General features: G+C 36.3%; 1 protein-coding gene across 20 annotated transcripts in view; it reads left to right on the top strand.

Moving 5' to 3' along the window:
• Window positions 1-24,119, top strand: part of SYNE1 (spectrin repeat containing nuclear envelope protein 1) — a 449,600-nt gene that overhangs the window by 289,243 nt on the left and 136,238 nt on the right. For 13 of the 20 annotated variants that reach the window (XM_072828127.1, XM_072828100.1, XM_072828106.1 and 10 more), the window contains 5 exons: window positions 6,004-6,171; window positions 6,385-6,546; window positions 12,873-13,079; window positions 14,915-15,088; window positions 18,120-18,311. In XM_072828127.1, the coding sequence (XP_072684228.1) occupies window positions 6,004-6,171; window positions 6,385-6,546; window positions 12,873-13,079; window positions 14,915-15,088; window positions 18,120-18,311 (903 nt within the window). Of the gene's footprint in view, window positions 1-6,003; window positions 6,172-6,384; window positions 6,547-12,872; window positions 13,080-14,914; window positions 15,089-18,119; window positions 18,312-24,119 lie in introns of those variants that run through there. The other 7 variants (XM_072828137.1, XM_072828167.1, XM_072828158.1 and 4 more) reach the window with 2 other exon arrangements.

The raw sequence follows: 24,119 nt of genomic DNA, 5'->3' as shown, positions 1-24,119 counted from the left end.
ATTAAATAGGTCAAAGGATTTTCATGAAAAATACTGGATAGAAATAAAAATATGCTTTTACAATAGCTAAAAATTTTTAATGCACATTAAGTAATACTTTCCTTTTTTCTTTAGCCAAATAACTTTATAAAAGTTTAATTACATTACTATGAAATTATGTAAGTGTTCAAAGGAATAGAGATTTATTATTAAGAAAGAATTATTAAACAGAGTACATGTTCTATAGGCTGTCTTACAAATCAATCACAATTATTTTTATTATTTTTTAAAAATTTTATTTATTTATTCATGAGAGACACACAGAAAGAGAGGCAGAGACCTAGGCACAAGGAGAAGCAGATTCCCTGCAGGGAGTCTGATGTGGGACTCGATCCTAGGACCCCAGGATCACGACCTGAGCAGAAGGCAGATGCTCAACCGCTGAGCCATCCAGGCCTCCCTTATTTTTATTTTAAAGAAGAAGCATTTGAAATGGTATTTCTGTGATTTAAAAAAAGCCCTTTTCCCCAAAGGAGGAAAATAAAATTGATGAAAATTTTAGATAAAACAATTATCTTGGTAAAAATGTATATAGCTCTAGGAAATTATCAATTTATTCATTCATCAGACACATTCTGAGCACCTGCTTGGCATGAAATCTTGTGTGGGGTCCCAGATAGGTAATGTAAAAGACAACAGTGCTCCTACCCTCAAAGACCTTGTAATCTAAAAAGAAAGGTGGATGTGGGATGAATAATAACAGAAGTGTTGAGAGGAAACTAAAAACAAAAAGGGAGAAGTTCAGGGCACTCTGGAGGGAACTGTTCTTCAAATTCTCTTTTTAAAATACATATTACTCATTATTTGACGTTGTGTTCTTCTGTGTGGTCACAGATGTTATTAGAATCAGAGAAATTTGGCTATGGTCAGCTGTTTAGTTTATTGTATAGGAAAAACATTACCCCTATAATATACAATGTTCTTAAAATTTTCAAATTGAACAGTAAACACTGGCCTTGAGATTAACTCTGTGGGAAGAATATGCCTTTTCTAAGGTTGTTTCAGTGATAGTTCTTATAAAGTTCTTTCAACGTACATGTGAAAAAGTCTTGTGAATGATAAAATATGTGAATGTTTTATTATGGTTACCTTAACTGTCAAACTCAATCACATCCTAAAAGTATGAGTGAGATTTTTGTTTTAAGTCTATTTTGACACCCCCTCCCCATCAAAGGAAAGCATCTATTAAATCACATTGTTAATGTTCTTTTATATGATATTGCAGATTGGCAAAAAATGTCTTTGTCAGACGGCTTTCCTCAGAGGAGGCTTTTAAGAAGCAAATGTGTTATGCTTGGTGTTGTTCAAACAAATCAACTCTATCATTATGGCCACATGTTATTCTTGTACAGTAATATAAGTCAGAGGAAAATGAATAAATAGTACAACATGGCCAAAGGCTTTCTTCTGAAGCTGAGGAGGACATTTCGAATCCCCATAAGTTCCACTTTTCAGACTCAAAATACTGTACAGAATGTGCACAACTGTTTCAAGGGGCAGCCAAATAAAGCAACCGCTTTATAAAATTGCAGCTGTTAAAAAAAGGTTTTGTGCTTGCTGCTTCTGTAAGTAGATCTTCATTACATAACTATCTGATTCCCCCCACGCCCCTACCTCACATTGTGTTCTGCCTCTGACAGTAGCTATTAGCTGAAATGTGGTAATGGTTTAGCTTCCTGGAGACTAGAAATAACCAGGCAATTCCCAAATTTGCTGCAGAAGCAAAGCAAAGTTGGGTTCCTCGGTAGAGTCAACAGAAGTCAAAGTTTGAAAAGCACAATCTTGTACCAGGAAGAGTGGCAAGCCCCAGGTTAAAAGCTCAGAATGGGTGCCAGCTCTTTTCCCTTTAAGCTGAAAGGTCCCGCAAAATCCCTAAGCAGCCTCATTTGTAATAGGAAACAATGTTCCTCATTTCACAAAATTTTGAAAATTAAATGTGATGTGTAGCATGAAGTACTTTTTAACCTGGACAATGTTAATAAAATAGTAGCTATAGCTTTCCAAATTTATTCCCTTAGGAATCTACTGGATAGATAATAACTCTCATAACTTAGGCACAAAGCAACAAGAGACATGTTTCTAAGGATGATTCCTCACTAGGCCAGTTAGTGCCTCTGTTTAGTAGTTATGAGACTGATTGTTTTATTTTGTTGAATCTATATAGTCCTCAAATAGATACAAATTCTTCATCTATAGAAGGTGACATATTTTCAAATGCTTTTAAGAAACCAGGAATTGTCATTCCTATTTAATTGGCCTGACCAATAAACAAACACATCCACAATCACAGACACACACACATGCACATATTCGTGTACAAAAGAACCAGAAAGAAAATTTTTTTTAACAACCCATTTGTTTTATTCTGGCTTTTTTTTCGGGGAGGGGGGGCTGCTTCTTTATTTATAAAAGAGTATTTAATTTGAAATTTTTACATTTAAAGCAACATTTTGCTTTTCCTTGTGGACAGTAATAGTACGACCTTCCACGTATATAAAATAATAAAGTTTATAAAAGGGTTTTACACATAGGATTCATTATGGACACATATGCCTGACTGTTATTTGGCAAACACCCTAAGACATGCTCAGAGTCAAAGATAAAAAGCTCACTCTGGTCTTAAGAGAGCTAGTTCACAGTCTGTGTGAAAGCAGGCGAGTAATCACAACAAAATGGAACAAGTGCCATGACAATGGGAAAACTGCGTGGTGAGTGTGGTCTTGGAATAAGCACCTGACCCTGGAGTTCGGGGAGTGGGGCTGTCAAAGATGGCACCCAAAGCTTTAGGGAGGGAATACAAGTTAGGCAGCTGGTGTGATCTAGTGAAGTGAAATTTTTCAGACAGGAGGAAGGACATATAGAAGGTATGCTGGCTGGAATGAGGATGACCCATCAGACAACTGCAAATAATTATCAGTATAATGAGAGAACCAGATTTGGAGGAGGGAGTGGGGGAGAAAAGAAACTGAGAGGGGTGAAGGAAACACATCATGAAGGACCTTGAATGACACACACACAAAAAAATCTGATGTTCATCCAGAAGCTAATAGGTAACCACAGAGAGAAGCTATGTACAGAAGGAAGTTTTAGAACAGGTCATTCTGGATCAATGTAAGTAGTAGAAGAGAGATAGACAAATTCGGAGCCAGAGAAGCTAGTGAGAGACAGAAATTGCATACTCTGATGCCTGGCTAGGACTGGTGATGTCAATGAGAGAAACAGGCTAAGGAATGAAGAGGATCCCTCAGCAAGTCTATAGTTAGAATTACTGTAGCCACGTGGACACAGAATCCAGTCTTATGTACCTCCTGGTTTGCAAAAGGAGCTATGAATCTGGATTCTTATAAGAGTCTCTCTACTTCGATGAAATTTTCAACAATTTCATACACTGCATAAGCCAAGCTAAATGTATGCAAGCCAGAGGCAGCCTAGAGGCTGCCAGTTTACAGCCTGGGAATTAGGAAGTTGTTGCTCTAAGGAGAACTTGAACCAGTGCTGTGGCAAGGATAAGTGTCAATAGAATTCATCCTAAATAAGCAAGGGATGTGAAAAGAGAGAAGAAATAGAGAATAAATATCAGGTCCAGTGCTTTGATGAGTAGAAGTTCCATTTATTGCAGGGTGGATAGAATGTTATTTTTTTTTCCTAAATTCAGTTCTCATCCTGGATCTTTTTTTGAAAATGTTGAGTTTGAAGAGCCTAAAAGCTATAAATGTACAAACTGAATATGTGAGTGTGGAGCTTATAAATAACCAATATTTAAGAGTGAGTGGAAGAAACAAACTACACAAGAGAAAGCTTGAATGACTGGAGCTAGAAGGAAAACAGATTCAAAGGAAAGTGTTTCCAAAAGGGGACAGTCAGAGTTGTTGAATACTTCTGAAAGATCAGGCAGAAAAATAGCTGAAAATAATTATTTTGTTTCATAGAAAAGAGTCACAAAAGTCAAAGTTCAACTGAGTCTTTAGAAGTAGATCAAAAGTGAACATTGTCAAATATAAATGGCCATTTGCAGAAACTGGATTATCAAGTGAAAGGGAGAAAAGGAAGATATGATCATCACAACGGTGTGTTCATGTGTGATGACTCATCATGTTGTGATTTGTGGACTTTTCCATTATGTGATATCCTGTAAGAAAAATACAAAAATAAGATGTTTTTAGATTGAAAATATTTGACTATATGCTGGAGAAAAGGTTAATAGAGAGGGAGAGGAGGAAGGTATTAATAACCAAGGTCCTTGAAAAAGTGAAGGTGGATGGGATTCTGAGAGTCGTTGGGAGGGTTATCTTTAAGCAAGGAAACTGACAGTGTTAAGATAAAGGTGAGTCTGAGAATAGACAGATTTTTGGAAACTTGAGAAGTTTCAGGAGTATCTCCTCAGTGGCTTCAGCTGCGTGTCTGTGCGTGTGTGTGGAGTGTATGTGTATGTGCCTGAACATGCACACGCATGCACTCTGGAAAGTAAAATTGGATTGAGTACTGCTTGGGATTTTCCAGATGGGTAAAGCAGAGTTTAAGGGGAGAAGGAAGCAAAGGTGTTGGCAAGAGAAGGGTTTGAGTAACTTTAGACATAGCTAGAAGTGCACATGGGGTGAACCAATTCAGTGATGACAGGCTATCATGTTCAAGGGGTGGAGGATGGAAGTGGGGTAAAAGTAGGGCAGGATGAATGGGGTGAACTAGTGGGGCAAAGACTTGAGAATAGCAAGGAAATCTACTCAAGATGGTGACAGGATGACAAATGAAGAGGAGCCAGTGTCATAAGTTAAGGCTGAGGACTTATCCAGAAGTTTCAACAACAAAACAGGTAGAAGGCCTCATGGCCACTCAAATACGACTTTATTTAATCCTCAGAACTCTCCAGTTTTGTACAGATGAGAGAGCTGATACGTGAGATGTGAGTATAGCTACTTAGGAGGAGAATTTCCCCTGGAATCTCATTTGTCCTGACTCCTCAGGTGTCAGACTCCTGAGTGAACTCCTCCTAGTACACAATCCTGCATCTGTTCTTGTACAGACTGCCAAACACCAGCCCTTTCTTGTTATTACTTTGATTTCCCCAGTGGCTGGTACCTTCTTCAAGACTTTTTATCAATATATTATTATCAATAAGGTGTTTTATATTCATATACATAATAGTCTTCAACAGTATAATTGCAAAAGCAATGAACTTGATAATAGAAATTCCTAGAATATAAACATTACTCACCAGTTCAATTTCTATTTATATGTATAAATAAGTATAGAAACAATTGAAAACACATGAATTATGTCTTGATATAGTAGATTCTATTATGAATACTAAAAGATATGTAATGTTACTTATAACCCAACAAACTAATAAAAAATTCAAAAGTTTTGTTTTTCATCATTCACTTTGATTATTTCTAGTGTACTTCCAGGAACTGATTGGAAGGAATCCCTTTTATTGTTTCTTAGAGTAGTTTTAATTTTCAAGGTATTACATTTTATTTCATTTAATATTAAAATATTTTAATTAATTTCTGTGAATAATGAACTCACAAATACTGAAAATCTGGCTATATCTTAAAAATGACATAGATTTAATTTTATTTAAATAAAGTACATTTTAAAATTATGCAGAACTATAATCAATTCATTAAAAAACATTTTAGGAAATTAAGTAGATTCTCTCTTTTTTTTTTTTTTTTTTGGCCCTGCTGGTTAATCAAGCTTTAAACATGTGTACCACTCAAATCCTTTGTATATTTTACCAAATACAAACTAAGAATGACTTTTGACAACTTGAAATGTTGGTAAATCTGTTCATTTTTTAATAGAAGCCAAAATTCAAAGAATTATACTAACTTCTATAGTTTATAGCCCCCTGGGACAGAGGTGAGTCCTAAACCTTTACTCCACATGACAGATAGTACCCAGAGCATGTTCACTTAGACTCTGTTTTCCTCCTGAGTCCAACACTGGGCTTTGTACCCACAGGACATTGCTTATTACCAAGCACTATCTGCTGAGAGGTTACAGACTGATGCCGCAAGGATCCACCCCAGCACGTTGCCATCTCAGGAGTTCTACGAACCAGGACTGGAGCCATCTGCTACTGCTAAACTGGACGATTTGCAGCGTTCTTGGGAAACCTTAAAGAATGTGGTAAGTCTCTGAAACATGGAATTGTTTAGTGGACCAGCCACAGATTACCTTAGCAATTGTCTTATGAAACACATGCAGAGAGTTTACACACTGTCCACAGTTGAATACCCTCTGTTGGGCCACAGAGGTAAGAATGTCACATGAGGAAAGAAATGTCATAATCTACAAGATAAGGGACTAGGAAACATTTGGTAATATCCTTTTCTTCTCTAGATAAGTGAAAAGCAGCGCACTCTCTATGAAGCTTTGGAACGCCAGCAGAAGTACCAGGACTCCCTACAGTCCATCTCCACAAAGATGGAGGCCATTGAGATGAAACTCAGTGAGAGTCTGGAGCACGGCAGGAGTCCAGAAAGCCAGATGGCTGAACATCAGGTAAAAATAGCTATGACTTCAGTTTCCTGCATGATTAAGTAGGTGCACACTCTTGTGACTAATCAGCCAGCCAAGTGGCCAAGCATGTTTTTGGGAGAGCAGACTGACCTTTTTTTTTTTAAATTATTATTATATCATTTCTTACAGAGTAAACAATATTCCAAATGGTGGTTGTTCCCACCACTGCTTCAGGGAGGGATCTAAGAGGGGAGAGATAGAAATTCAGACCTTGAACTTAATTAAAGAAAGCTGCATACCTTGGCTTTGCTTCTTTATGTTTATCACATAAAGTACATTTCCTAATAGTTGCCACATCATTCTATTGTTGTTGTGAACTGTTGTAGGAATAAAATGTACCCCACATCCTCCTTCTGTGGTGACTGTTGTTTTAAGAAATTTAGCCAGCATGTGTTTAGCAGCTTCCCATTATCATTAGAGAATAATTCTCAGACTTAAGTGGACACAAAGGCAGTTGAAGAGTAAGGATTCAAAGTTATAATCTTACAGTTGTCCCTGACTTGAATCTATTTTTAAAAAGTTATATAAACGAGGGAAAGCTTAACTTTACACGAGAAATAGGGATGATTACATTAACCTAACTTGGAAAGGTGTTAAGAATGCATCAATTTAAGATGCATGCTGAGAAAGTGCATATATTAAGATCTAGTCAATGCTTTAGCAGTATGATCAAGTGTACTATTAATATACAATCAGGTATAATTAGGAGCTAGAGGTATTGAGGTATTCACCTAAATATGCAGTGAGACTCATATTTCACTGACACTGAAATACTACTTGATCCTGAGCAGAATGAAGGAGCATGGGATAACCCTATAAAAGGCAGAGGAAAAGAAAGTATTTTTAGATGCAAATTAAGTGCTATAAAAGCAGGATATGAGATGTTTGTCTGTCAAATACTGAGTAATTTATTAGCTTTAAGAGTGAAACTCTGTACTTTGTTTTTTTTTTTTGGAACCCAGGATAACCTTGGAATACATTGGTTGTCCATTTGTATGGTCTATTGATAATTCCATTCTTTTACAATATAGGACTTTACAGTATAACCCCAAAACAAGAACATTTCATCTAGAGACAACATATTGAGAATTAGGGGTTTCAGGTTTTTGACGCTCTTGTAACTTCTTAAGTTACAAGGGACCAATGTGTATAGCACCCATTTTTAGGCCTTATTTTGGTAACACTGCCTTCTATGGGGCTTTCTGCTATCCCAAAGTCATTCATAGTCTGGCTGGGAAGGGTGCTGTAAAAATATAAAATGAAAGTCAGTCTTTGTTTACCTGGACCAAACCAAACATGAGGACAGTCAGGGACCTTGGTGACTACTACAGTGCAGTTTCCTTCCAAGTGCCACAGTCCTCTTTATGTGCTACTCCAGTTTTCAGATGGTCAACTGCCATCACCTCTTTGTCATCTGAAGTGTTGTCTGTGGAGTGCCAGTGTGCTTCCTGGAATTCTGTTTGCCCCTCTGCCCTCCAGCCCCTTGCTTCAGTGTGCCTAAAGGGGGAGGACAACTTACCTCCATTTGATTACAGCTTTCCTTTAAACATTCAAAAGGAATTTGGCATAAGTTGTCCAAAGGCTGCATTAGAATGAATTTGAGTGTCACACACTCATATTATCAGGAGCACATGCTCCAGAGGAAGGGTTTAAATACTTAGACACTTTCTACTTTTGAGTCATCTCTGCCTTTGTTCAAAGCTCATCATTCTAGTGTCCCAGGTGTGTGACAACAGCTTGCAAAGACCCTTCACTAGATCCCCCAGGATTTAGAAACTGCATAAAAGAGGATCCTGGTAGTCTGTCCGGACACTCCAGAGTTCCTAACTGAAAATGCAAATTAGCTGCCAATCACTGCTACCACCCCCTGCCTCTCTGGCATTGGTGTGAAAACATGCATAAGCAATGCAGAGCAAAATTATTATTTTGTTCAAGGGTTTTAATGGAGAAAACTCAAAATTGTATATTGATGCTAAGTATTAAGTGCTAGAAATGAATCTGTGACTTTTTTAATACTTAAGGCCAACCCCTTGACTTTCTGTGTATTTCTAAATTGAGAATGGTAATGCAAACAATTCTAGCAGTGAGATGTAGCTAATTCCATGATGATTACCCATCATTTGAATTTAACAATTATATTAATGTTATGATGAGAGGCAAAAAATATATAATGTATTATTTTTCATATAATTGCAAATCTAAAATTTTCCATCTGACCTACTTTTGCCATCTGTACCTATGTTCTACAAATTCTGGGACAGAGCTGCCCACGTGAAAAGCTAATGGTATCACAAAGTCTAAATTGGTTCTTAGCTTTTGGAATGGTATTTTAAAACTTCCAAGAAGTGTTGTAGAATTACTATTTCTAAGTTCCAGCTAAATGTGGATGAGGAAGCCCAGTATACTTTTTTATATTTTCTAAAAATTAGTAGAAACACTTAAATTGTATTTCTTGGAAGTACTAATGTTTCTTTAAAAAGCTAACCTAATTCCTATATTTATCCTCTAAACGTTTGTCTAAATCTACTGAATTTGGGTGGAGTGCTGGGTCTTTCCTGTTATCTTCTCTAAATTGTATGGTAGATCTAATTTTAAGACATTAATACAGTTCATAAGCTCACTTGTGGCTGTTCTAAGTGATAAGCCCTCTGTCATAGAGACCTTCATAGTCATAGGCAGTTAATGCTTTATGGGTATGTGTTGTCTTTGGCACATTAAGCTCAGTGATGGATAGATAGTAAGCAGAGCACTGAGGTAATTTTGTTATTGTTTCTTCTTCAATATATATGACAACTCAAAAGTTTGAAACGAGCTATGTGGATGTTGATAATTCTGAAAATCACAATGAAATTCATGTTTACCTTTGGTGTTGAATCAGACGTTAACTTTATGTTCTCCCTAGAGTGAGTCATTTTAGAGAAGCCCAAGGTATTTCTCTAAACCACAGAAGTGTCATGCACATACCCTCATTGTAAACACAAGTCAGAAACCCAAAGATGTGTGTTTCTTCTCTTTATTTTAGTTTTAAGTCAGATATTGTAAGGCAACAGCTGGCTACCAGCTGAGACAGAGTTAAGGGAGTAAAGACATATTTGACTGCTGGATCTTTTTGTTTAAATTGAAGTGATACTCAAATCACATAAAATTAACTCCTTTAAAGTGTACAACCAGTGGCACTTAATGCTTTCACAATGTCATACAATCACCCTCTCTCTATCTGATTTCAGAACATTTTACCTCAGAAGAAAACCCCATGTCCAGTAAGCTTAGCTGATGGATCTTGAAGTTTAAAACTATAGCTACCTTCCAAAAACATCCACTCTCCCTTGAGAGTAAACTGAAGCATATGAATAGGGAGGCTTTACCCTAAGAGGATGAAAACCAACAGTTCTAAGATGCCTAAACCCTTTTATTCCTTACTGCAGAACATTCAGAGAGCTGTTTTAGAATGTTGTGAGCCTACAACAGAAGCTGGTGATTTCACTGTACACTGGATTGGTCAAATCCACTGAGGTTAAAGGAGGTGGCTTTTTTTTCTTCCTGGTTGCTTCATGATTCAGATACCGATTTTATCTATTGTGAGTTAGAATTAAGTCAACTAGATGTATTGAGCACCAACTACATGCACAGCTGAAAAAAACAAACTTTCTCCTTAATATATGGTTTAAAAATGTGCTTTAGGGGTGGAGTGAATTACCAACATGTTGTGCAAAAACAGCAATGGGATTGTAGGTTACAATGATGGGAAATAGATAAAGGAAACTCTATCAGGTCTTTTCAGAAGCACAGATTAAAAAATTTGTAGTGGCAACAGAAGTGGGCAGAAGGCACTGTAAATATAAACACGTGTGAAGAAAGCCTGGAGGAGGTAATGCAAATGAACATGGTAGAAGATAGTGGGGGGTTCTCCTTGCTTATACAGAGGATCAGTGCCAAAGGAAAAAAAAAAGACATAATAGGGTTAGTCTAGTTATGGAGAATCCTTTAAAAAAAACCAAATATTATGAATTTTATATATTTGGCAATAACCAAAAAATGGTTATGAAGTAATGGAAAATAATTTACTGGAGAAAAAAACATTTTGAATGTATAACAAACAAGTTCAGTCTTTAAATTCATTACAATTTCATTAAAATCCTCCAGCAAGTTCTTTGGTAGAGACTGGCAAACTAATTCTAAAATATTTTGCAAGGGGTACCTGGGTGGCTTAGCTGGTTAAGCAGCTGCCTTTGGCTCAGGTCATGATTTCAGGGTTCTGGGATGGAGCCCTGTTTCAGGTTCCTTGCTGGAAGTCTCCTTCGTCTTCTGACCAACAAGCATAGGAAAAAGTGCTCATTTTCATTAGTCATCAGGGAAATGCAAATTAAAACTACAATGAACTACTACTATGACCTACTAGAAAGACTTAACTGGAAAAGATCCACAAACCAGGTGATACTGGAGTACCATATAGCAATGAAAATGACCAGCTCTTTTACAAATGCAACATAAGCAACTTTCACAATCATGGCAGGGAGTGAAGAAAGCTAGACATAGAACAGTACCTCAGGCATGATTTCAAACAGGCAAAAGTAATCTATGATATTCAAAGGTAACACTGTGATGATCTTTGGGAAGAAGGGAAGTTGTAACAGGGAGGAGGTCAAAAGGGCTTATAGAGCCCTAGGAATGTTCTGTTTCTAGATCTGAGTGGAAGGACATAGGTATATGCAGTTTGTGTAAATATATGAAACTATATATATTTAGAATATGTGTACTTTTATATATAATAATATAAATAATGTATAGATGTTTACATGATATATAGATGTATAGAATAACTTCACTATAAATATTTTTAAAATCGGTTGAGTATGATGACACTTGATATTAGGAGAATAGAGGGGTTTTTTTTGTTGGTTTCTCATATTTGTTGAGAGCCCATTCTAGGAGGCACTGGGCTTAGCCTGAAGCCTACAATCCTGTGGCAGAGCTATGAACTATGCAAATATGGATACATTAGAAACCATGAAATATTAATAAATATGAAGCCAGTATTTCTTTATTTGAAGTGCTGGTGGCCCCTCATGTGGTAGGACCTGTTTTTTTTTTTTTTAACATACCATTCAAATTCTAAATAAGAATTTCTCCTGTCAAGATTCAAGTTAAAGAGTAAGTCATAACATACAAAAAAAAGGGGGGGAAATAAAAAAACATGTCTATAATTGTGATGGATGCAAATAAAGAAGTTAGTGTGCTATTTGCCTGAAAGAGCTGGAGGTCGTAGACTAAGTACAGAAGGCAGAAATGTAGCAAGCAAGAAGGGAGTATGGATAGTACAAGGGTGGGAAGTGATGAGACATACCAGTAGGGTAAGGAGTCTGGCTCTTATTTTACAGACGATAAGCCACTAAATATTTTAAAGCAGGGGAGTGAGAGGCTCTGATTACCTTTTTAAAAGCTTACTCGAATTGCTTTGTGCAGAGTGGACTGGGGAGACTAGGTAAGCCTGTAAAGCAGGAAAGCCACCAGTAGACAGAGCAATTCAGAGAGCCGGCTGAATTGGGATGGGCAGAGGAGACGTATAGGATGCGTCATGGAGGAATTGGTGTTGGATTGGATATGGCAGGTGAAGGAGAGGAGGTGTGATGAGGACTCCTAGGTCCTGAGCTTGAACAATGAGAGAGTGCTACATTTCACTGAGATGAGGAAGACAGAGGAGGAAGCAGGCTTTGTATGTAATACTCTGGAGGTACCCAGGGAAATGTATACTTGGAATATAAAGCCTAAAATTTAGAAGAGATGTCTGAGTAAGGGATACACCCCTGTGAGCATTCAGCGTTAGAAAGCATTTGAAGCTTCAGGAATGGACAGGAGACAAATGAGATGTGACAACAAAGAAACAGGTGAGAGATCTCCCTGGTCTTATATAATGTGAGCTTTGGGTTAAAGTGTGGTATTGTGGAAGACTTGGGGAAATTTGAAATGGAAAAAAATCTCATTGAGGAAGAAAGTAGTGAGTTGTTTTCAACATAGAATCGTAGAGTCGGACTGAGACTGAGCATGTCCCCACTCTTGGACTGCAGGTGAGCCTAATTGAAAGCCAGAAGGATTCATTAACTTGTTCAAATCCATTTATGTTAGGAACACAAATGATTTTGAAGTCAGGAATGCCCTTTCATTTTGGAACTTAGGTTAGTGGGACTTCTGTTTGCTGACTAAATGACCTGCATGTGAAGTATCTAACCTAATCTCAATCGATGTGAGACTCAGCTAGGGACACGATTCCTCAGTCCAAAAAAACTACATACAGGAGTGTGATTCCACAGTCTTCTTCACAGGCACTGATGGATGAGATTCTCATGCTTCAAGATGAGATCAGTGAGCTCCAGTCGTCTCTGGCAGAGGAGCTGGTGTCCGAGTCTCCCGAGTCCGACCCCGCTGAACAGCTAGCCTTGCAGTCCACACTCACTGTCTTAGCTGAGCGGATGTCCACCATCAAGATGAAGGCATCAGGGAAGCGACAGCTTTTGGAGGTAACAAGCCACTCCGCAGGTTCCCCTCACATCCAAATTAACTCTTCAACTTGTGTTGACAAGCATGAGAGTCATTTACGTGATCTACATTTTTATGGTTTCCCTCTCAGAAGAAGCTGGTATTGTGTGTGTCTCAAGGAGGGTCTCATGAATAGAGCACTGAGTCAGTGTGTAGCCTTGAATGTGTCTTTTCACTACTTTCTGACTCATTTCAGCATGAAAAATTGAGAATGTGGAAAGCAAAACTTGGTAGACGTGAGCCTTGTGAAGAATAATTGTAAAGATTTGCATAATAGTTTGCTCTGTTTAAATAAGAGCATTTTATGACTAGTATTATTAATACTCTGAAGAATAAATCCTTAGTCACCCTTAGCCAGTTTAAGCACATTAGTTCATGAAAATAGTTTTGCAATTCTGGTTCTCATGTTACTTAACTTTAACATTATTTAATAGATAAATTTTGGTAACAATAACATGCAAAATAAGTTATTTTGCTTTTTCTTGTTCTCTTATCATTCCTGGCCCTAAACATATGTGATGTTCATATTGATACTCCTATAAATTTGATTAGACTAGAGACTGCTTAAGGACCTTTAGAGTATCTGTCTCCTGGTATCTCAGGGTCAAGCGGCTTCTCTGGCACATAATCAGTTCTCAATTATGTTCTCAATTTATTATTATATGAACTTAACATTATTTAGCTGCTGGTTATGCTGTAATTCAGTTGAACACAGACCTATTGTTGGGTGTGTAGGCTCTTTCCAGTTTTACCTATTATAAGATTAATCAAATCATATATTCATTTATTTTTTGTATGGGAGACACTTAAAATCAATGTGTTAGCTTTATTTAATCTCTATTTTCAACTATTTAATAAAAACTGAAATTTAAAAATAACAATATAATAAATTATTAATGAAATAATTTTTAAAATAAGGTATTCCCAGTACTTGTATTAAAAATTAATTTTTTAATTCATTAATATTGTCCCTAATCATACTTTGAAATCCTTGTGGAGTTTTCAAATGAAGTGATTGGCTTGGAGGCTTTTTTTTAATATGAATTATTTGCTATCATTGAGAAAACCCAGAGACATATCCAAAAAATTTGAATTTCCTCCTTTACTTAAGAAACTAGTACCACTGAGCCATCTGTTCCTGTAGGGAATCACTTGCCTGAAATCACATTGTGGTGCTCTGAATGGGCTTGCCCACCACTCCTTATACTTTCCCAGACACTAAGGTAAAGTACCTATTGCCATTTACTCTCTTATGCCATTGTTTCATTCTAATTGTTGGTCAATTTCCATTATTTACATTACCTGCCAAGCCCCATAGGTATATTATGTAAGAAGCTTAAACTCTGGGTTCATGTTAGTATCATCAGAGAAGCTTTTAAAAAATACTAAACTTGAGACTCACTTCCAGAAATTCTCATTTAGTGCTCTAGGATGTGGCCTAAGCACGTTTTATTATTATTATTATTATTATTATTATTATTATTATTATTATTATTATTATTAAAGATTTATTTATTTATTCACGAGAGACAGAGAGAGAGAGAGGCAGAGACATAGGGAGAGGGAAAAACAGGCTCCATGCAGGAAGCCCGATGTTGGACTTGATCCCAGGACTCTGGGATCACGCCCTGAGCCAAGGGCAGATGCTCAACCGCTGAGCCACCCAGGTGTCCCATATTATTATTATTATTTTTTTTAACTTTCACAGGTGATTCTGATGCACAACCAGGACTAAGAACCTGGTGTTCTGTATTGTGTTGCATCTTAATGATTTTACTTCATGGTGATGTATGTTACATTCTACTTTATTCATCAGGAGAAGTTAAATGATCAGCTTGAGGAACAGAGACAGGAACAGGCCCTGCAGAGGTATCGCTGTGAAGCCGATGAGCTGGACCACTGGCTCTTGAGCACTAAAGCCACTTTGGACACAGCACTGGGTACAGCGAAGGAGCCTATGGACATGGAAGCCCAGCTAGTGGACTGCCAGGTACAAAAATGGTCTTGAAGGAATATTCCAATATCACAGAGTATACTGTGTTTAACTACAGAAATTATAACAGTAAAAAGACTTGATATGGATATATGATTTTTCTCAATCAGTATATTGTATATATTTATTGTATAAATATATATTGTATATATTTATATATTTGTATATATGTAGAAAAATAATATCTTATAAAAGATTAAGTGAAATTCAGAATTGGACTTATTAGTCTTTTGAAAAATTTTACCAGCGGTGTCTACTCTTTAGAAAATCTTTAGCTTCCTAAAGGACATTTTTTTTTAAAGACTGTAAATACTAAAACACTTATGGTATCTATATTTAGTGGCTACTAAGGACTACAAACCCAATGAAAAGAATTAATATCAGTAAATCAGACTGTGGATAAACACAAAAGGAGGTGCCCTTAAGTGCTCTGTTGCAATATTGGTTCTAATTTGGATATATTATTTGGACAACTTGGAAAAACTCAGTTACAGGCAGATAGACTGAACATAGGAAGGTTGTCTTTTGGAACAGAGAATTTCCTTCCTCTAATGTGGGGTCTTTAGGAATTTTTTTTTAAAGGATTTATTTATTGATTCATGAGAGACACAGAGAGAGGCAGACATATAGGGAGAGGGAGAAGAGGCTCCCTCTGGGTGCCAGGAACTCAATCCCAGGACTCAGGGACTCAATCCCAGGAACTCAGGATCATGACCTGAGGTTCAAAGGAAGATGCTCAACCACTGAGGCACCCAGGTGTCCCAAGGTCTTTAGGAATTAATGTAAAATGACATTAAGGTTTTTATTGTAGCATTTTTTTATCTCTTCATTATGGAAAATTTCAAACACATGTGTAAGTATAGAGACTAGGTAATGAACTCCAATGTACCAATCACTGAATTTCAATGATTATCAAAATAATAGACTTCACGGGGAACCCTGGGTGGCGCAGCGGTTTAGCACCTGCCTTTGGCCCAGGGTGCGATCCTGGAGACCCGGATCCCACGTCGGGCTCCCGGTGCATGGAGCCTGCTTCTCCCTCTGCCTATGTCTCTGCCTCTCTCTCTCACTGTGTGCCTATCATAAATAAAATAATAAAAATAAAATAAAATTAAAAAAAAAATAATAGACTTCACACATGGCTGAAGTATGTCTAAAAGCTCTTTCATTTAACTAGCAACTATCTAGTAAGACTTCCTAATCTACAGGGTTAAAATATCAGCATGTGTGACTCCATATGTCTCTTATTTGGAATCAGGAAATATGAGAAAACCATTAATGAATGAATGTTTTCTTCTTAATATGTAGTATGCTATTTTGATCATTCCTTTTATTAGATTTTAGATTTATTGTAATATTGATCATTATAACTGGGATTTTTAAATGCTCTAGGCAATTTATTTATGTGTATTCAAAGTATTGTTATTCTCTGCCTGGATGGTAGAGAATAAAGAACCACGTGTGAATGTTTTTTAAATTATTTATATCATCTTTTCTAAAGTTTCCTTACTGGAAAGAAACATCTATTTTTTGCATTCCCTTCTAAGTGCTTAAAATTAGCACATGTACTAACTAGCATTCTAAAATTATATTTTACCATTACTCCTACCTCTCCCTTTTGGATGTCTCTATTTTTATGGCTATGCATAAATTTCACAATTCAGATAATATATTTTAGGATTTTTATGAAGCATTGAAATGGTATTTTGATAACATTTTTAGAAACTAGAACCATATGGAATCACACAAATACACAGCAGTTCCTCAGTCAATTCAAGTGTAGTATTTAAGCCAGTTGTGTAATTAGAACTGTGGCTGTTATGAGGGTCCTATTATGACTTTTGGGGCTCTGGGCACTTTGCTTCTGTGGGCTTCTTCCTCTATAAAAATATTAAAAATTGTATTTTTAGTATAACTACTTTGGTCCAAAGACTAATATGATCTAGAGTGGATTCATTATTACATATTCATTGTTATATTCATTTGTTTCTTCCGATTTTAGAAGAAATTAAAATTAAGATTTTTATTGGGCCTCTAAAAGTATTATGAGCCCTTAGCGCTGTGCCAACTGTGCCTAGTGGTAAAGTCTTGGTATAACTATATTAGTTTCTCAAATAGAATCTTCAGGGAATCATCCGTTAAGCCCCATTTAATTAAATATTTCATGCTTTCATTTAGTTCTAGTTTTGTAGTTTAAACATATATTCTTAAAAGTTGATGGTAGTTTTTCTGATTTAAAATACTTTTCTCATTAGTAAATATCTTGATTGAAATTAGAGAGTGCATTTTTTAAAAGTTCAGAGTTAAGGAATATAAAAACAGAAGGATTTCTGCAGAAAATAAAATGATTGTTATTTGTTTACCTTTGATGTTTTTATCTTGTTCTTTTTTAGTTTTTGTTTTAAACTTCACTTTGGAAGAAGGGAGACTAGTTTGCTCCTTCTCAAAATCTAGCTTGTATTTGAGAAGAAAAGCAGCCTTAGAAAGTTGTCTCAGAAAATGAAAATAAAATTCTTAGGAAAACTTTTAGAAATGTAAGGTTAAAACTGCATTATATAAAAACAAAAAAAATTAAAATCAAGAAATAAGAGCAACAACCTGAAAAAAAAAAAAAAAAGAAGCAGTGTCTTGAAAGAGAGAATAACGGTTGATTATATGATATCTTTACTACTATTTGTCATAAGCATCACAATCTAACACTAAAATGGTAAAACAGTTGGAATAATGGGATAAAGCAAAGGTGTGGTCTTTTCTCCTTATCCCTTGGCTATATGAAATATGCTTTTGTATGCTTTTAAGATGTTTTCCATTATATAACATCTAATCTTAAAGACAAGAAAAATTAGGAAGCTCAAAGAATCTGAAAATCTGTAACTACTCTTCAGGTCTGTCAGAAAAGTAGGAAAAAAACATGAACGCATACTCTTTTGGTGAAAGACTAGAAGTATTGTGTTTCGCTGTGAGAAATTATCTTTATGTGCAGAGACTGGCAGGGTGTATGAATTTCATCCTCGTTTTGGTTTTCCAGAACATGCTGTTGGAAATAGAGCAGAAGGTGGTGGCCTTATCAGAACTCTCAGTCCACAATGACAACCTGCTGCTGGAAGGCAAGGCTCACACCAAGGAGGAGGCTGAGCAGCTTGCCATAAAGCTGAGAGTGCTCAAGGGGAGCCTCCTGGAGCTGCAGAGAGCCCTGCACGACAAACAGCTCAACATCCAGGTGAGGGCTCCAGCCACCCAGTGCTCCATCCTAAAACATGGCCGCCAAGGCGCCTTTTCCCAGCCTAGGATCTGTAAAGGAAGAGCTGTGGAATGTACATACTTACACACACTTTGGCACTGATTTTCAGATAGGTTTTGTAAGGACTGTTTGAACCCATAGACCCAAAGCCTGCAGTACAGGAAAAGAAAAGATCATGAAAATAAATACCCATATTTAGCAAATATACTATTTAAAAAAGTATTTCAACATAGGTCATAGATTAAGATATTCAATGGCATTTTAATATTTTTCTTCTATTTTCCTACATTTTATTTTTCAGATATACTTAGACTTTTTGACTTAGGGCTCATACCTTACATTGTCATATATTCCAAATGAATTGAACCATTTTATTCTCATGTAGTGACCTTAATATTCCCAAATAGTGATTTCTGTTTTATATCCCTGGAACTTTTGGGGGCATAATATTAGCCTAGTATATCCTTTAACTTTCCTTCAATTTCACCCTTTCTGTGTCCTTCTGTTTTAGATTTACCTCTTGGCTATACTTTGTTGGTTTTAAACATTTATCTAATCAGAAAATCTCTGACATTGAAAGGACAGGCTTAGCCCATTTAAATTTACTGTGATTACTGATGTGTGTAGATGTCTTTTATTTTACTTTTAAAATTTTTGTTCTCTTCTTTTTTATCCTTTTTAACTTTTATTTTTAAGTGGTTGACTGCTTCCCCCCTCCCCTAATATCTGCTCTTTACCACTCATACCTAATAAATTCTAAGTTTATTTCTTAATCTCCTTCTAGGGCAGTATAATTAGAACCTTGGAACACTTTCACTCAGACTTCTCCTCATATACCTTTCATACTGATACTGTCCAATATTTTAATTTTGTTCTTTTTAATCTGTAAAAATTAGATATTGCTATTGTTATCCTATACAAATATTAAGCAAACATTTATTGAGAAGCAACTGTGTGTCAGCTGCTATTTTATACAATTGAGTGAAAGAGCCTGGAAAATAACTACCTGTATTTGGATGTCTGTATTTATAGCTATATATTCCTGACGTCAAAGGATTATGGTTGGAGGAAATAGACAATAAATAAAATTAAAAAAAAATAAAATTAAAATACATTATTATATATTAAGTTAGGAGATGATAAGAGCTATAGGTGAGATACCATAAAGTGGATAGATGGGGAAAGGCAATCTGGTTGGATTTGCAGTGCTAAACAGGGTGGCCAAGAAAGCCCCCTAAAGTCACATTTGAAGGAGTGAACTATGCAGATATGAAGGAGAGAGTTCAATGCAAAGGGGAAAGCAAATACAGAGGCCCCAAGGTGAGATCATCCTAGGTCTGTTCAAGAAGGCCATTGTGGCTAGAATGGAATGAGCAAGGGGAGAGTGGCGTCAAATGAAGCCAGACACAGGTAACAGGGAACATGGTAAAAGGATGTTATAGGCATTGTATACACTTTGGTTTTTACCCTGGGGGAAATGAGAAGCCACTGGAGTGTTTGGGAATAGAGGAGTGATAAGATCAGCTTTTATCCACTATAGGGAACCAGAGTAGAAGCTCAGACACCAGTTTGAAGACATGGCATAGAGGTTGAGGTGATGAGAACTTCCTAGATTCTGGATAACTGTGAAGGTGAAAACTATCTGAGGAACAGATGTGGGGAGAGAAAGAGTAGTTAGATCAATAGTTTAATTTCAGATAGTGCAGTGTGTGATGTTTATTCAGTGTCATGTAGTGGCTGGAGTTCAGGGGAGAGACCTAGAGTCATCAGCCTCTAGATGGTCCTCCTTAAGGTATGAGGCTTGATGGGATCCCAAAGGATTGAGGAGAGATGAAGACCAAGGTCCTGGAATCAGGCGCTAGAACACTCCAGTGTTATGGGTTTGGAAGTTGTGGAGGAGCCTATAGAAGAGTGTAACAAGGAGAAGCCAGGGAGGTGAGAGGAAGATGGAGAGTTTGGTTCCTAGAAGCTACTTGCAGGTAAGTGGGGCAAGATGAGGATTGGGAGCTGACCATTGGATCTCATGACATGTAGGTCTTTGGTGACCTCAACAGTAACTGTTCCAGTTGTATAGAGAAGGCGAAGGCATTCAAATGAAAGTGAGGATAAGGAGGGACGGGTTGGAGAGGAGAGCAAGTGATTCAGGAGTTTCCCTATGAAGAGTAGCAGAGAAATGATATACTTTAGAAAACATTTTAAGGCGATCCCTGGGTGGCTCAGAGGTTTTAGCGCCTGCCTTTGTTTGGCCCAGGGCATGATCCTGGAGTCCTGGGATCGAGTCCCACATCGGGCTCCCTGCATGGAGCCTGCTTCTCCCTCTGCCTGTGTCTCTGCTCCCCCCTCTCATGAACTCTCTCTCATGTGCATCTCATGAATAAATAAAATCTTAAAAAAAAAAAATTTTTAAATCAGAAGAATGTGGCATGCCTACATGTAGATGGAAACAACTCAGTAGAGGAAAGAATGATGAAAAAGAAGTTGATAAAAAATGTGTAGGAGGGAGAAGATAGAACCAAAGGGCAGGGTGTGGTCTCAGAAGTACAGTACCAAGGAAACCTCTTATCTCCATGCAGGTGCTGGCGGAAGACAGGGCACCAATATTGTGGTGGAAACTTAATGAACATACTATTCTGCTTGCTTTTGTTTTCTCAGTATAATGACAATTTTTTTCAGACTACACTACATATTTTCAGTTCTTTCTGCTAATCATATAATTCTGTGATCTGGAAGATCAAACCTGATCAACAGAAAACTATTAGAAGCAATGGAAGAATTTAGTAAGATGACTGGCTTATTTTAAAAATGGAGAATCCAGGGCACCTGGGTGGCTCAGTCGGTTAAGTGGCCGACTGCTTGATTTCGGCTCAAGTCATAATTTCAGGATCCTGAGATGGAATGCACATTAGGCTCCACACTGAGCTGGCAGTCTGATTGAGGATTATTTTTCCTCTCCCTCTGCTTACTCTCTCTCAAATAAATAAGTAAATCTTTTTTTAAAAAATATAGAATCTATAACTTTGCCATGTACAAACAAAAAACAACTTAGAGAAATAATAGTTTTCTATCTGTGATATCAACAAAATATGAAATATTTGGAATCTCAACAAATAATATTTTAAAACATGAGTAGAAAGAATGTGAAAAAATGGACAGATAAACTCTATTCTTAGGAACATAATATTTTAAAGATGGCAGTTTTTTCCTGTACTAGCATATATGTTTAAGTTATTTGGAATGTAATGCAATGATATAAAATGTGACAAAATGATTCCAGGTTTCCCTGGAATAAAATAAATGTGAAAATAACCATAATATTCTGAAACTGAAGAATTATGAGGAGCTAATTTGATCTTAACATATGTTAAAATACAATATTACAAGAATTAGAATAGTTCGGCATTAGCACAGTAAATGGATCAACAAAAAACTTTACAGAATACATATTCCAGAAAGAGACCTCAATATTTAAGGGAGATTGATTAATGGTTAATGTAGCATTTCAATTCAGTGAATAAAATAATAATAAAGTAATAGATGAACCACTTGAAATATGATAAACTAGATTTCCTATACCATTCTTTGCAGAAAAAAAAGTCATCATAGATGGACCAAATATTTAAATGTAAAAATTTAAACCGGTAAAGTTCTGGATATATGGGTATTTTTTAAAAAAATCTTAGGATGGGAAGGATCTATGCCAGTATGCCCTAAGCCCAGAATTTTAGTTTCTTTAAAAACTACAACACAAAAATGAAAAAGTTCTATTACCACCAAAAACACAGAAACCACATGAAAAGACGTGGACAAAAAGGGAAGAAACTGCATAATTCACATGTCAAGGAATTAATTCCCTTAATTTCCACAAATCTTTTGTAAACCAATATGAAAAGGTCACGTGATAGAAATATGAACAAAAGATAAAGAGACCATTCAAATGAAGAGACGAGACCTACAAATGGCCAGTGAATGTATGAAAAGATATTTTAACTCACTGTTGGTTAAATAAATGCAAATAACGACAAAATACAGCTTTTCACTTTATATTTACATACTTCAAAATGTACATGTAATCTGACTTTATGAATCAAAGCAACAAGAAAAGTGTTAAAAATATAAAATTAGAGAGTAAGGAATATAAAAAAAATTTAAATTGTAATTAAAAAATCAAATTTGAACAAAATGAGGTTAATTTTCTAACTGTAAAAGTTTATACTAATTTACTTGGTTTTATAGAAAAGTATCATCAATCTAATATATAGTGCATTTTTTTTCCTAATGGTGTTGTATGAATGAACCTTATCTCTAAAAAAACCAAATCAAAGGAAAGACTTCAAGGTTTCACATCTGGAATAGTAATTTAAAAAGCTGCAATTACCCTAAAGGCAGGTAGGAAGGGAGGGGGAACCTGATATGCAAGTGGCACATGTCAGGATAAAAGGGGGTTTGAGGGGTGGAGGTGAGGGGATAAGGATACACTTTCCAAGGCCTCAGGGCCTGGTAAAGGCATATAAATGAGTGAAGCAGGCCTAGTCAGAATCTTGGCAAGCTGGTCTCACGTCAAGCAGTTATCTTCAGCTCCATCTATTACAGAAGATTTTATAGGCAGCATTGCTAGATCTTTCAGAGAAGGGACATTTGGATTATTTTTAAAATCTCCCAATTTTAAAACCCTGTCATTTAATTCTAAAAATTCTAAATTAAAATAATTTGTGTGCCAAACAGAGGGCAGACTAGATTCTTTGACTAGCACTTTGCAACTGCTATCCTGAAGTCTCCCCATCCTGGTGTACCACCTCTTGTCTTGTCTTGTATGGCCATAAGCACACCATTTCTCAGTGCTGCTTGCCTACAAAATGGTCAGATCTATCACAGTCATCTTTTTAACTAGTTATAGTTATATCAAAAAAAAAATATATATATATATATCAAAAAATATATATCAAAAAATAACCAATCCCTTGAGTCCCCCTCCCACTAATAGATTCCTTCTCTTTATGAAGTGACAGAGAGACACATGGGCATGTAATACTCTCTTGAATTACATGGTATCTTTCCTCATAAAAGGTTAATCATTTTCACACATTATCATCCTTTGAAGGAGCAGAGTTTGCCCTATATAAATAGTGAAACGCTTTGTAAAGAAATGTTTTACTTAATGTTTAGCATTTCCAATCCTCACTAATCTTCCAAAGAATGTTCCTGGCAACCGTGGTTACTGTTCTAGTATTTCCAAAATAAACAGCTTATGTAGCTCCACCCCTGGGGGACTCTAGGGACTAAAGCTGCCTTACTTCCTCTTTCCTTAGGTAGGAGAGAAAATGGTTATCAGACGTATTAGAATGTAATTACCATTATTCTATTCCTTCTGTCAGTGCCTTCTCATCCCCATGGGAAAAGGAATGAAATTTGAACTGGATCCTTAATCATTTTTTGTTTCCTGTGGTCCAAGTCTTATGTTTCAAAATGGCTAAATCAGTCAAAGAAAAATTTACTAGCTGAAAAATGGAACCTAACCACATTAGAAAATACATACTAAACATCTGCTTTTGATGCTTCTTAATTTTTGTTTCTCTAAAGCTGTGGATTCAATTAGTGAAATATGACTCCCCTTAGATTTTAAGTCTTAGATTCTGAATATGTGTCTGTGCATGTAAAACTAGTTAAGCTATTCTTAAGATCTAACATTGCAATTGTTATTTTTTCCAAGCACAAATTTGCTGTGAGGAATTTGGAAAAAAAAAAAAAAAAAACACAAAAAACAAAAAACCTCTTAATCAGACAGTAGTA

This window comes from Canis lupus, chromosome 1 (genome assembly GCF_048164855.1).
Source record: "Canis lupus baileyi chromosome 1, mCanLup2.hap1, whole genome shotgun sequence".
Classification (NCBI taxonomy): Eukaryota; Metazoa; Chordata; class Mammalia; order Carnivora; family Canidae; genus Canis; species Canis lupus.
This window is presented reverse-complemented; position numbering and strand designations above follow the sequence as displayed.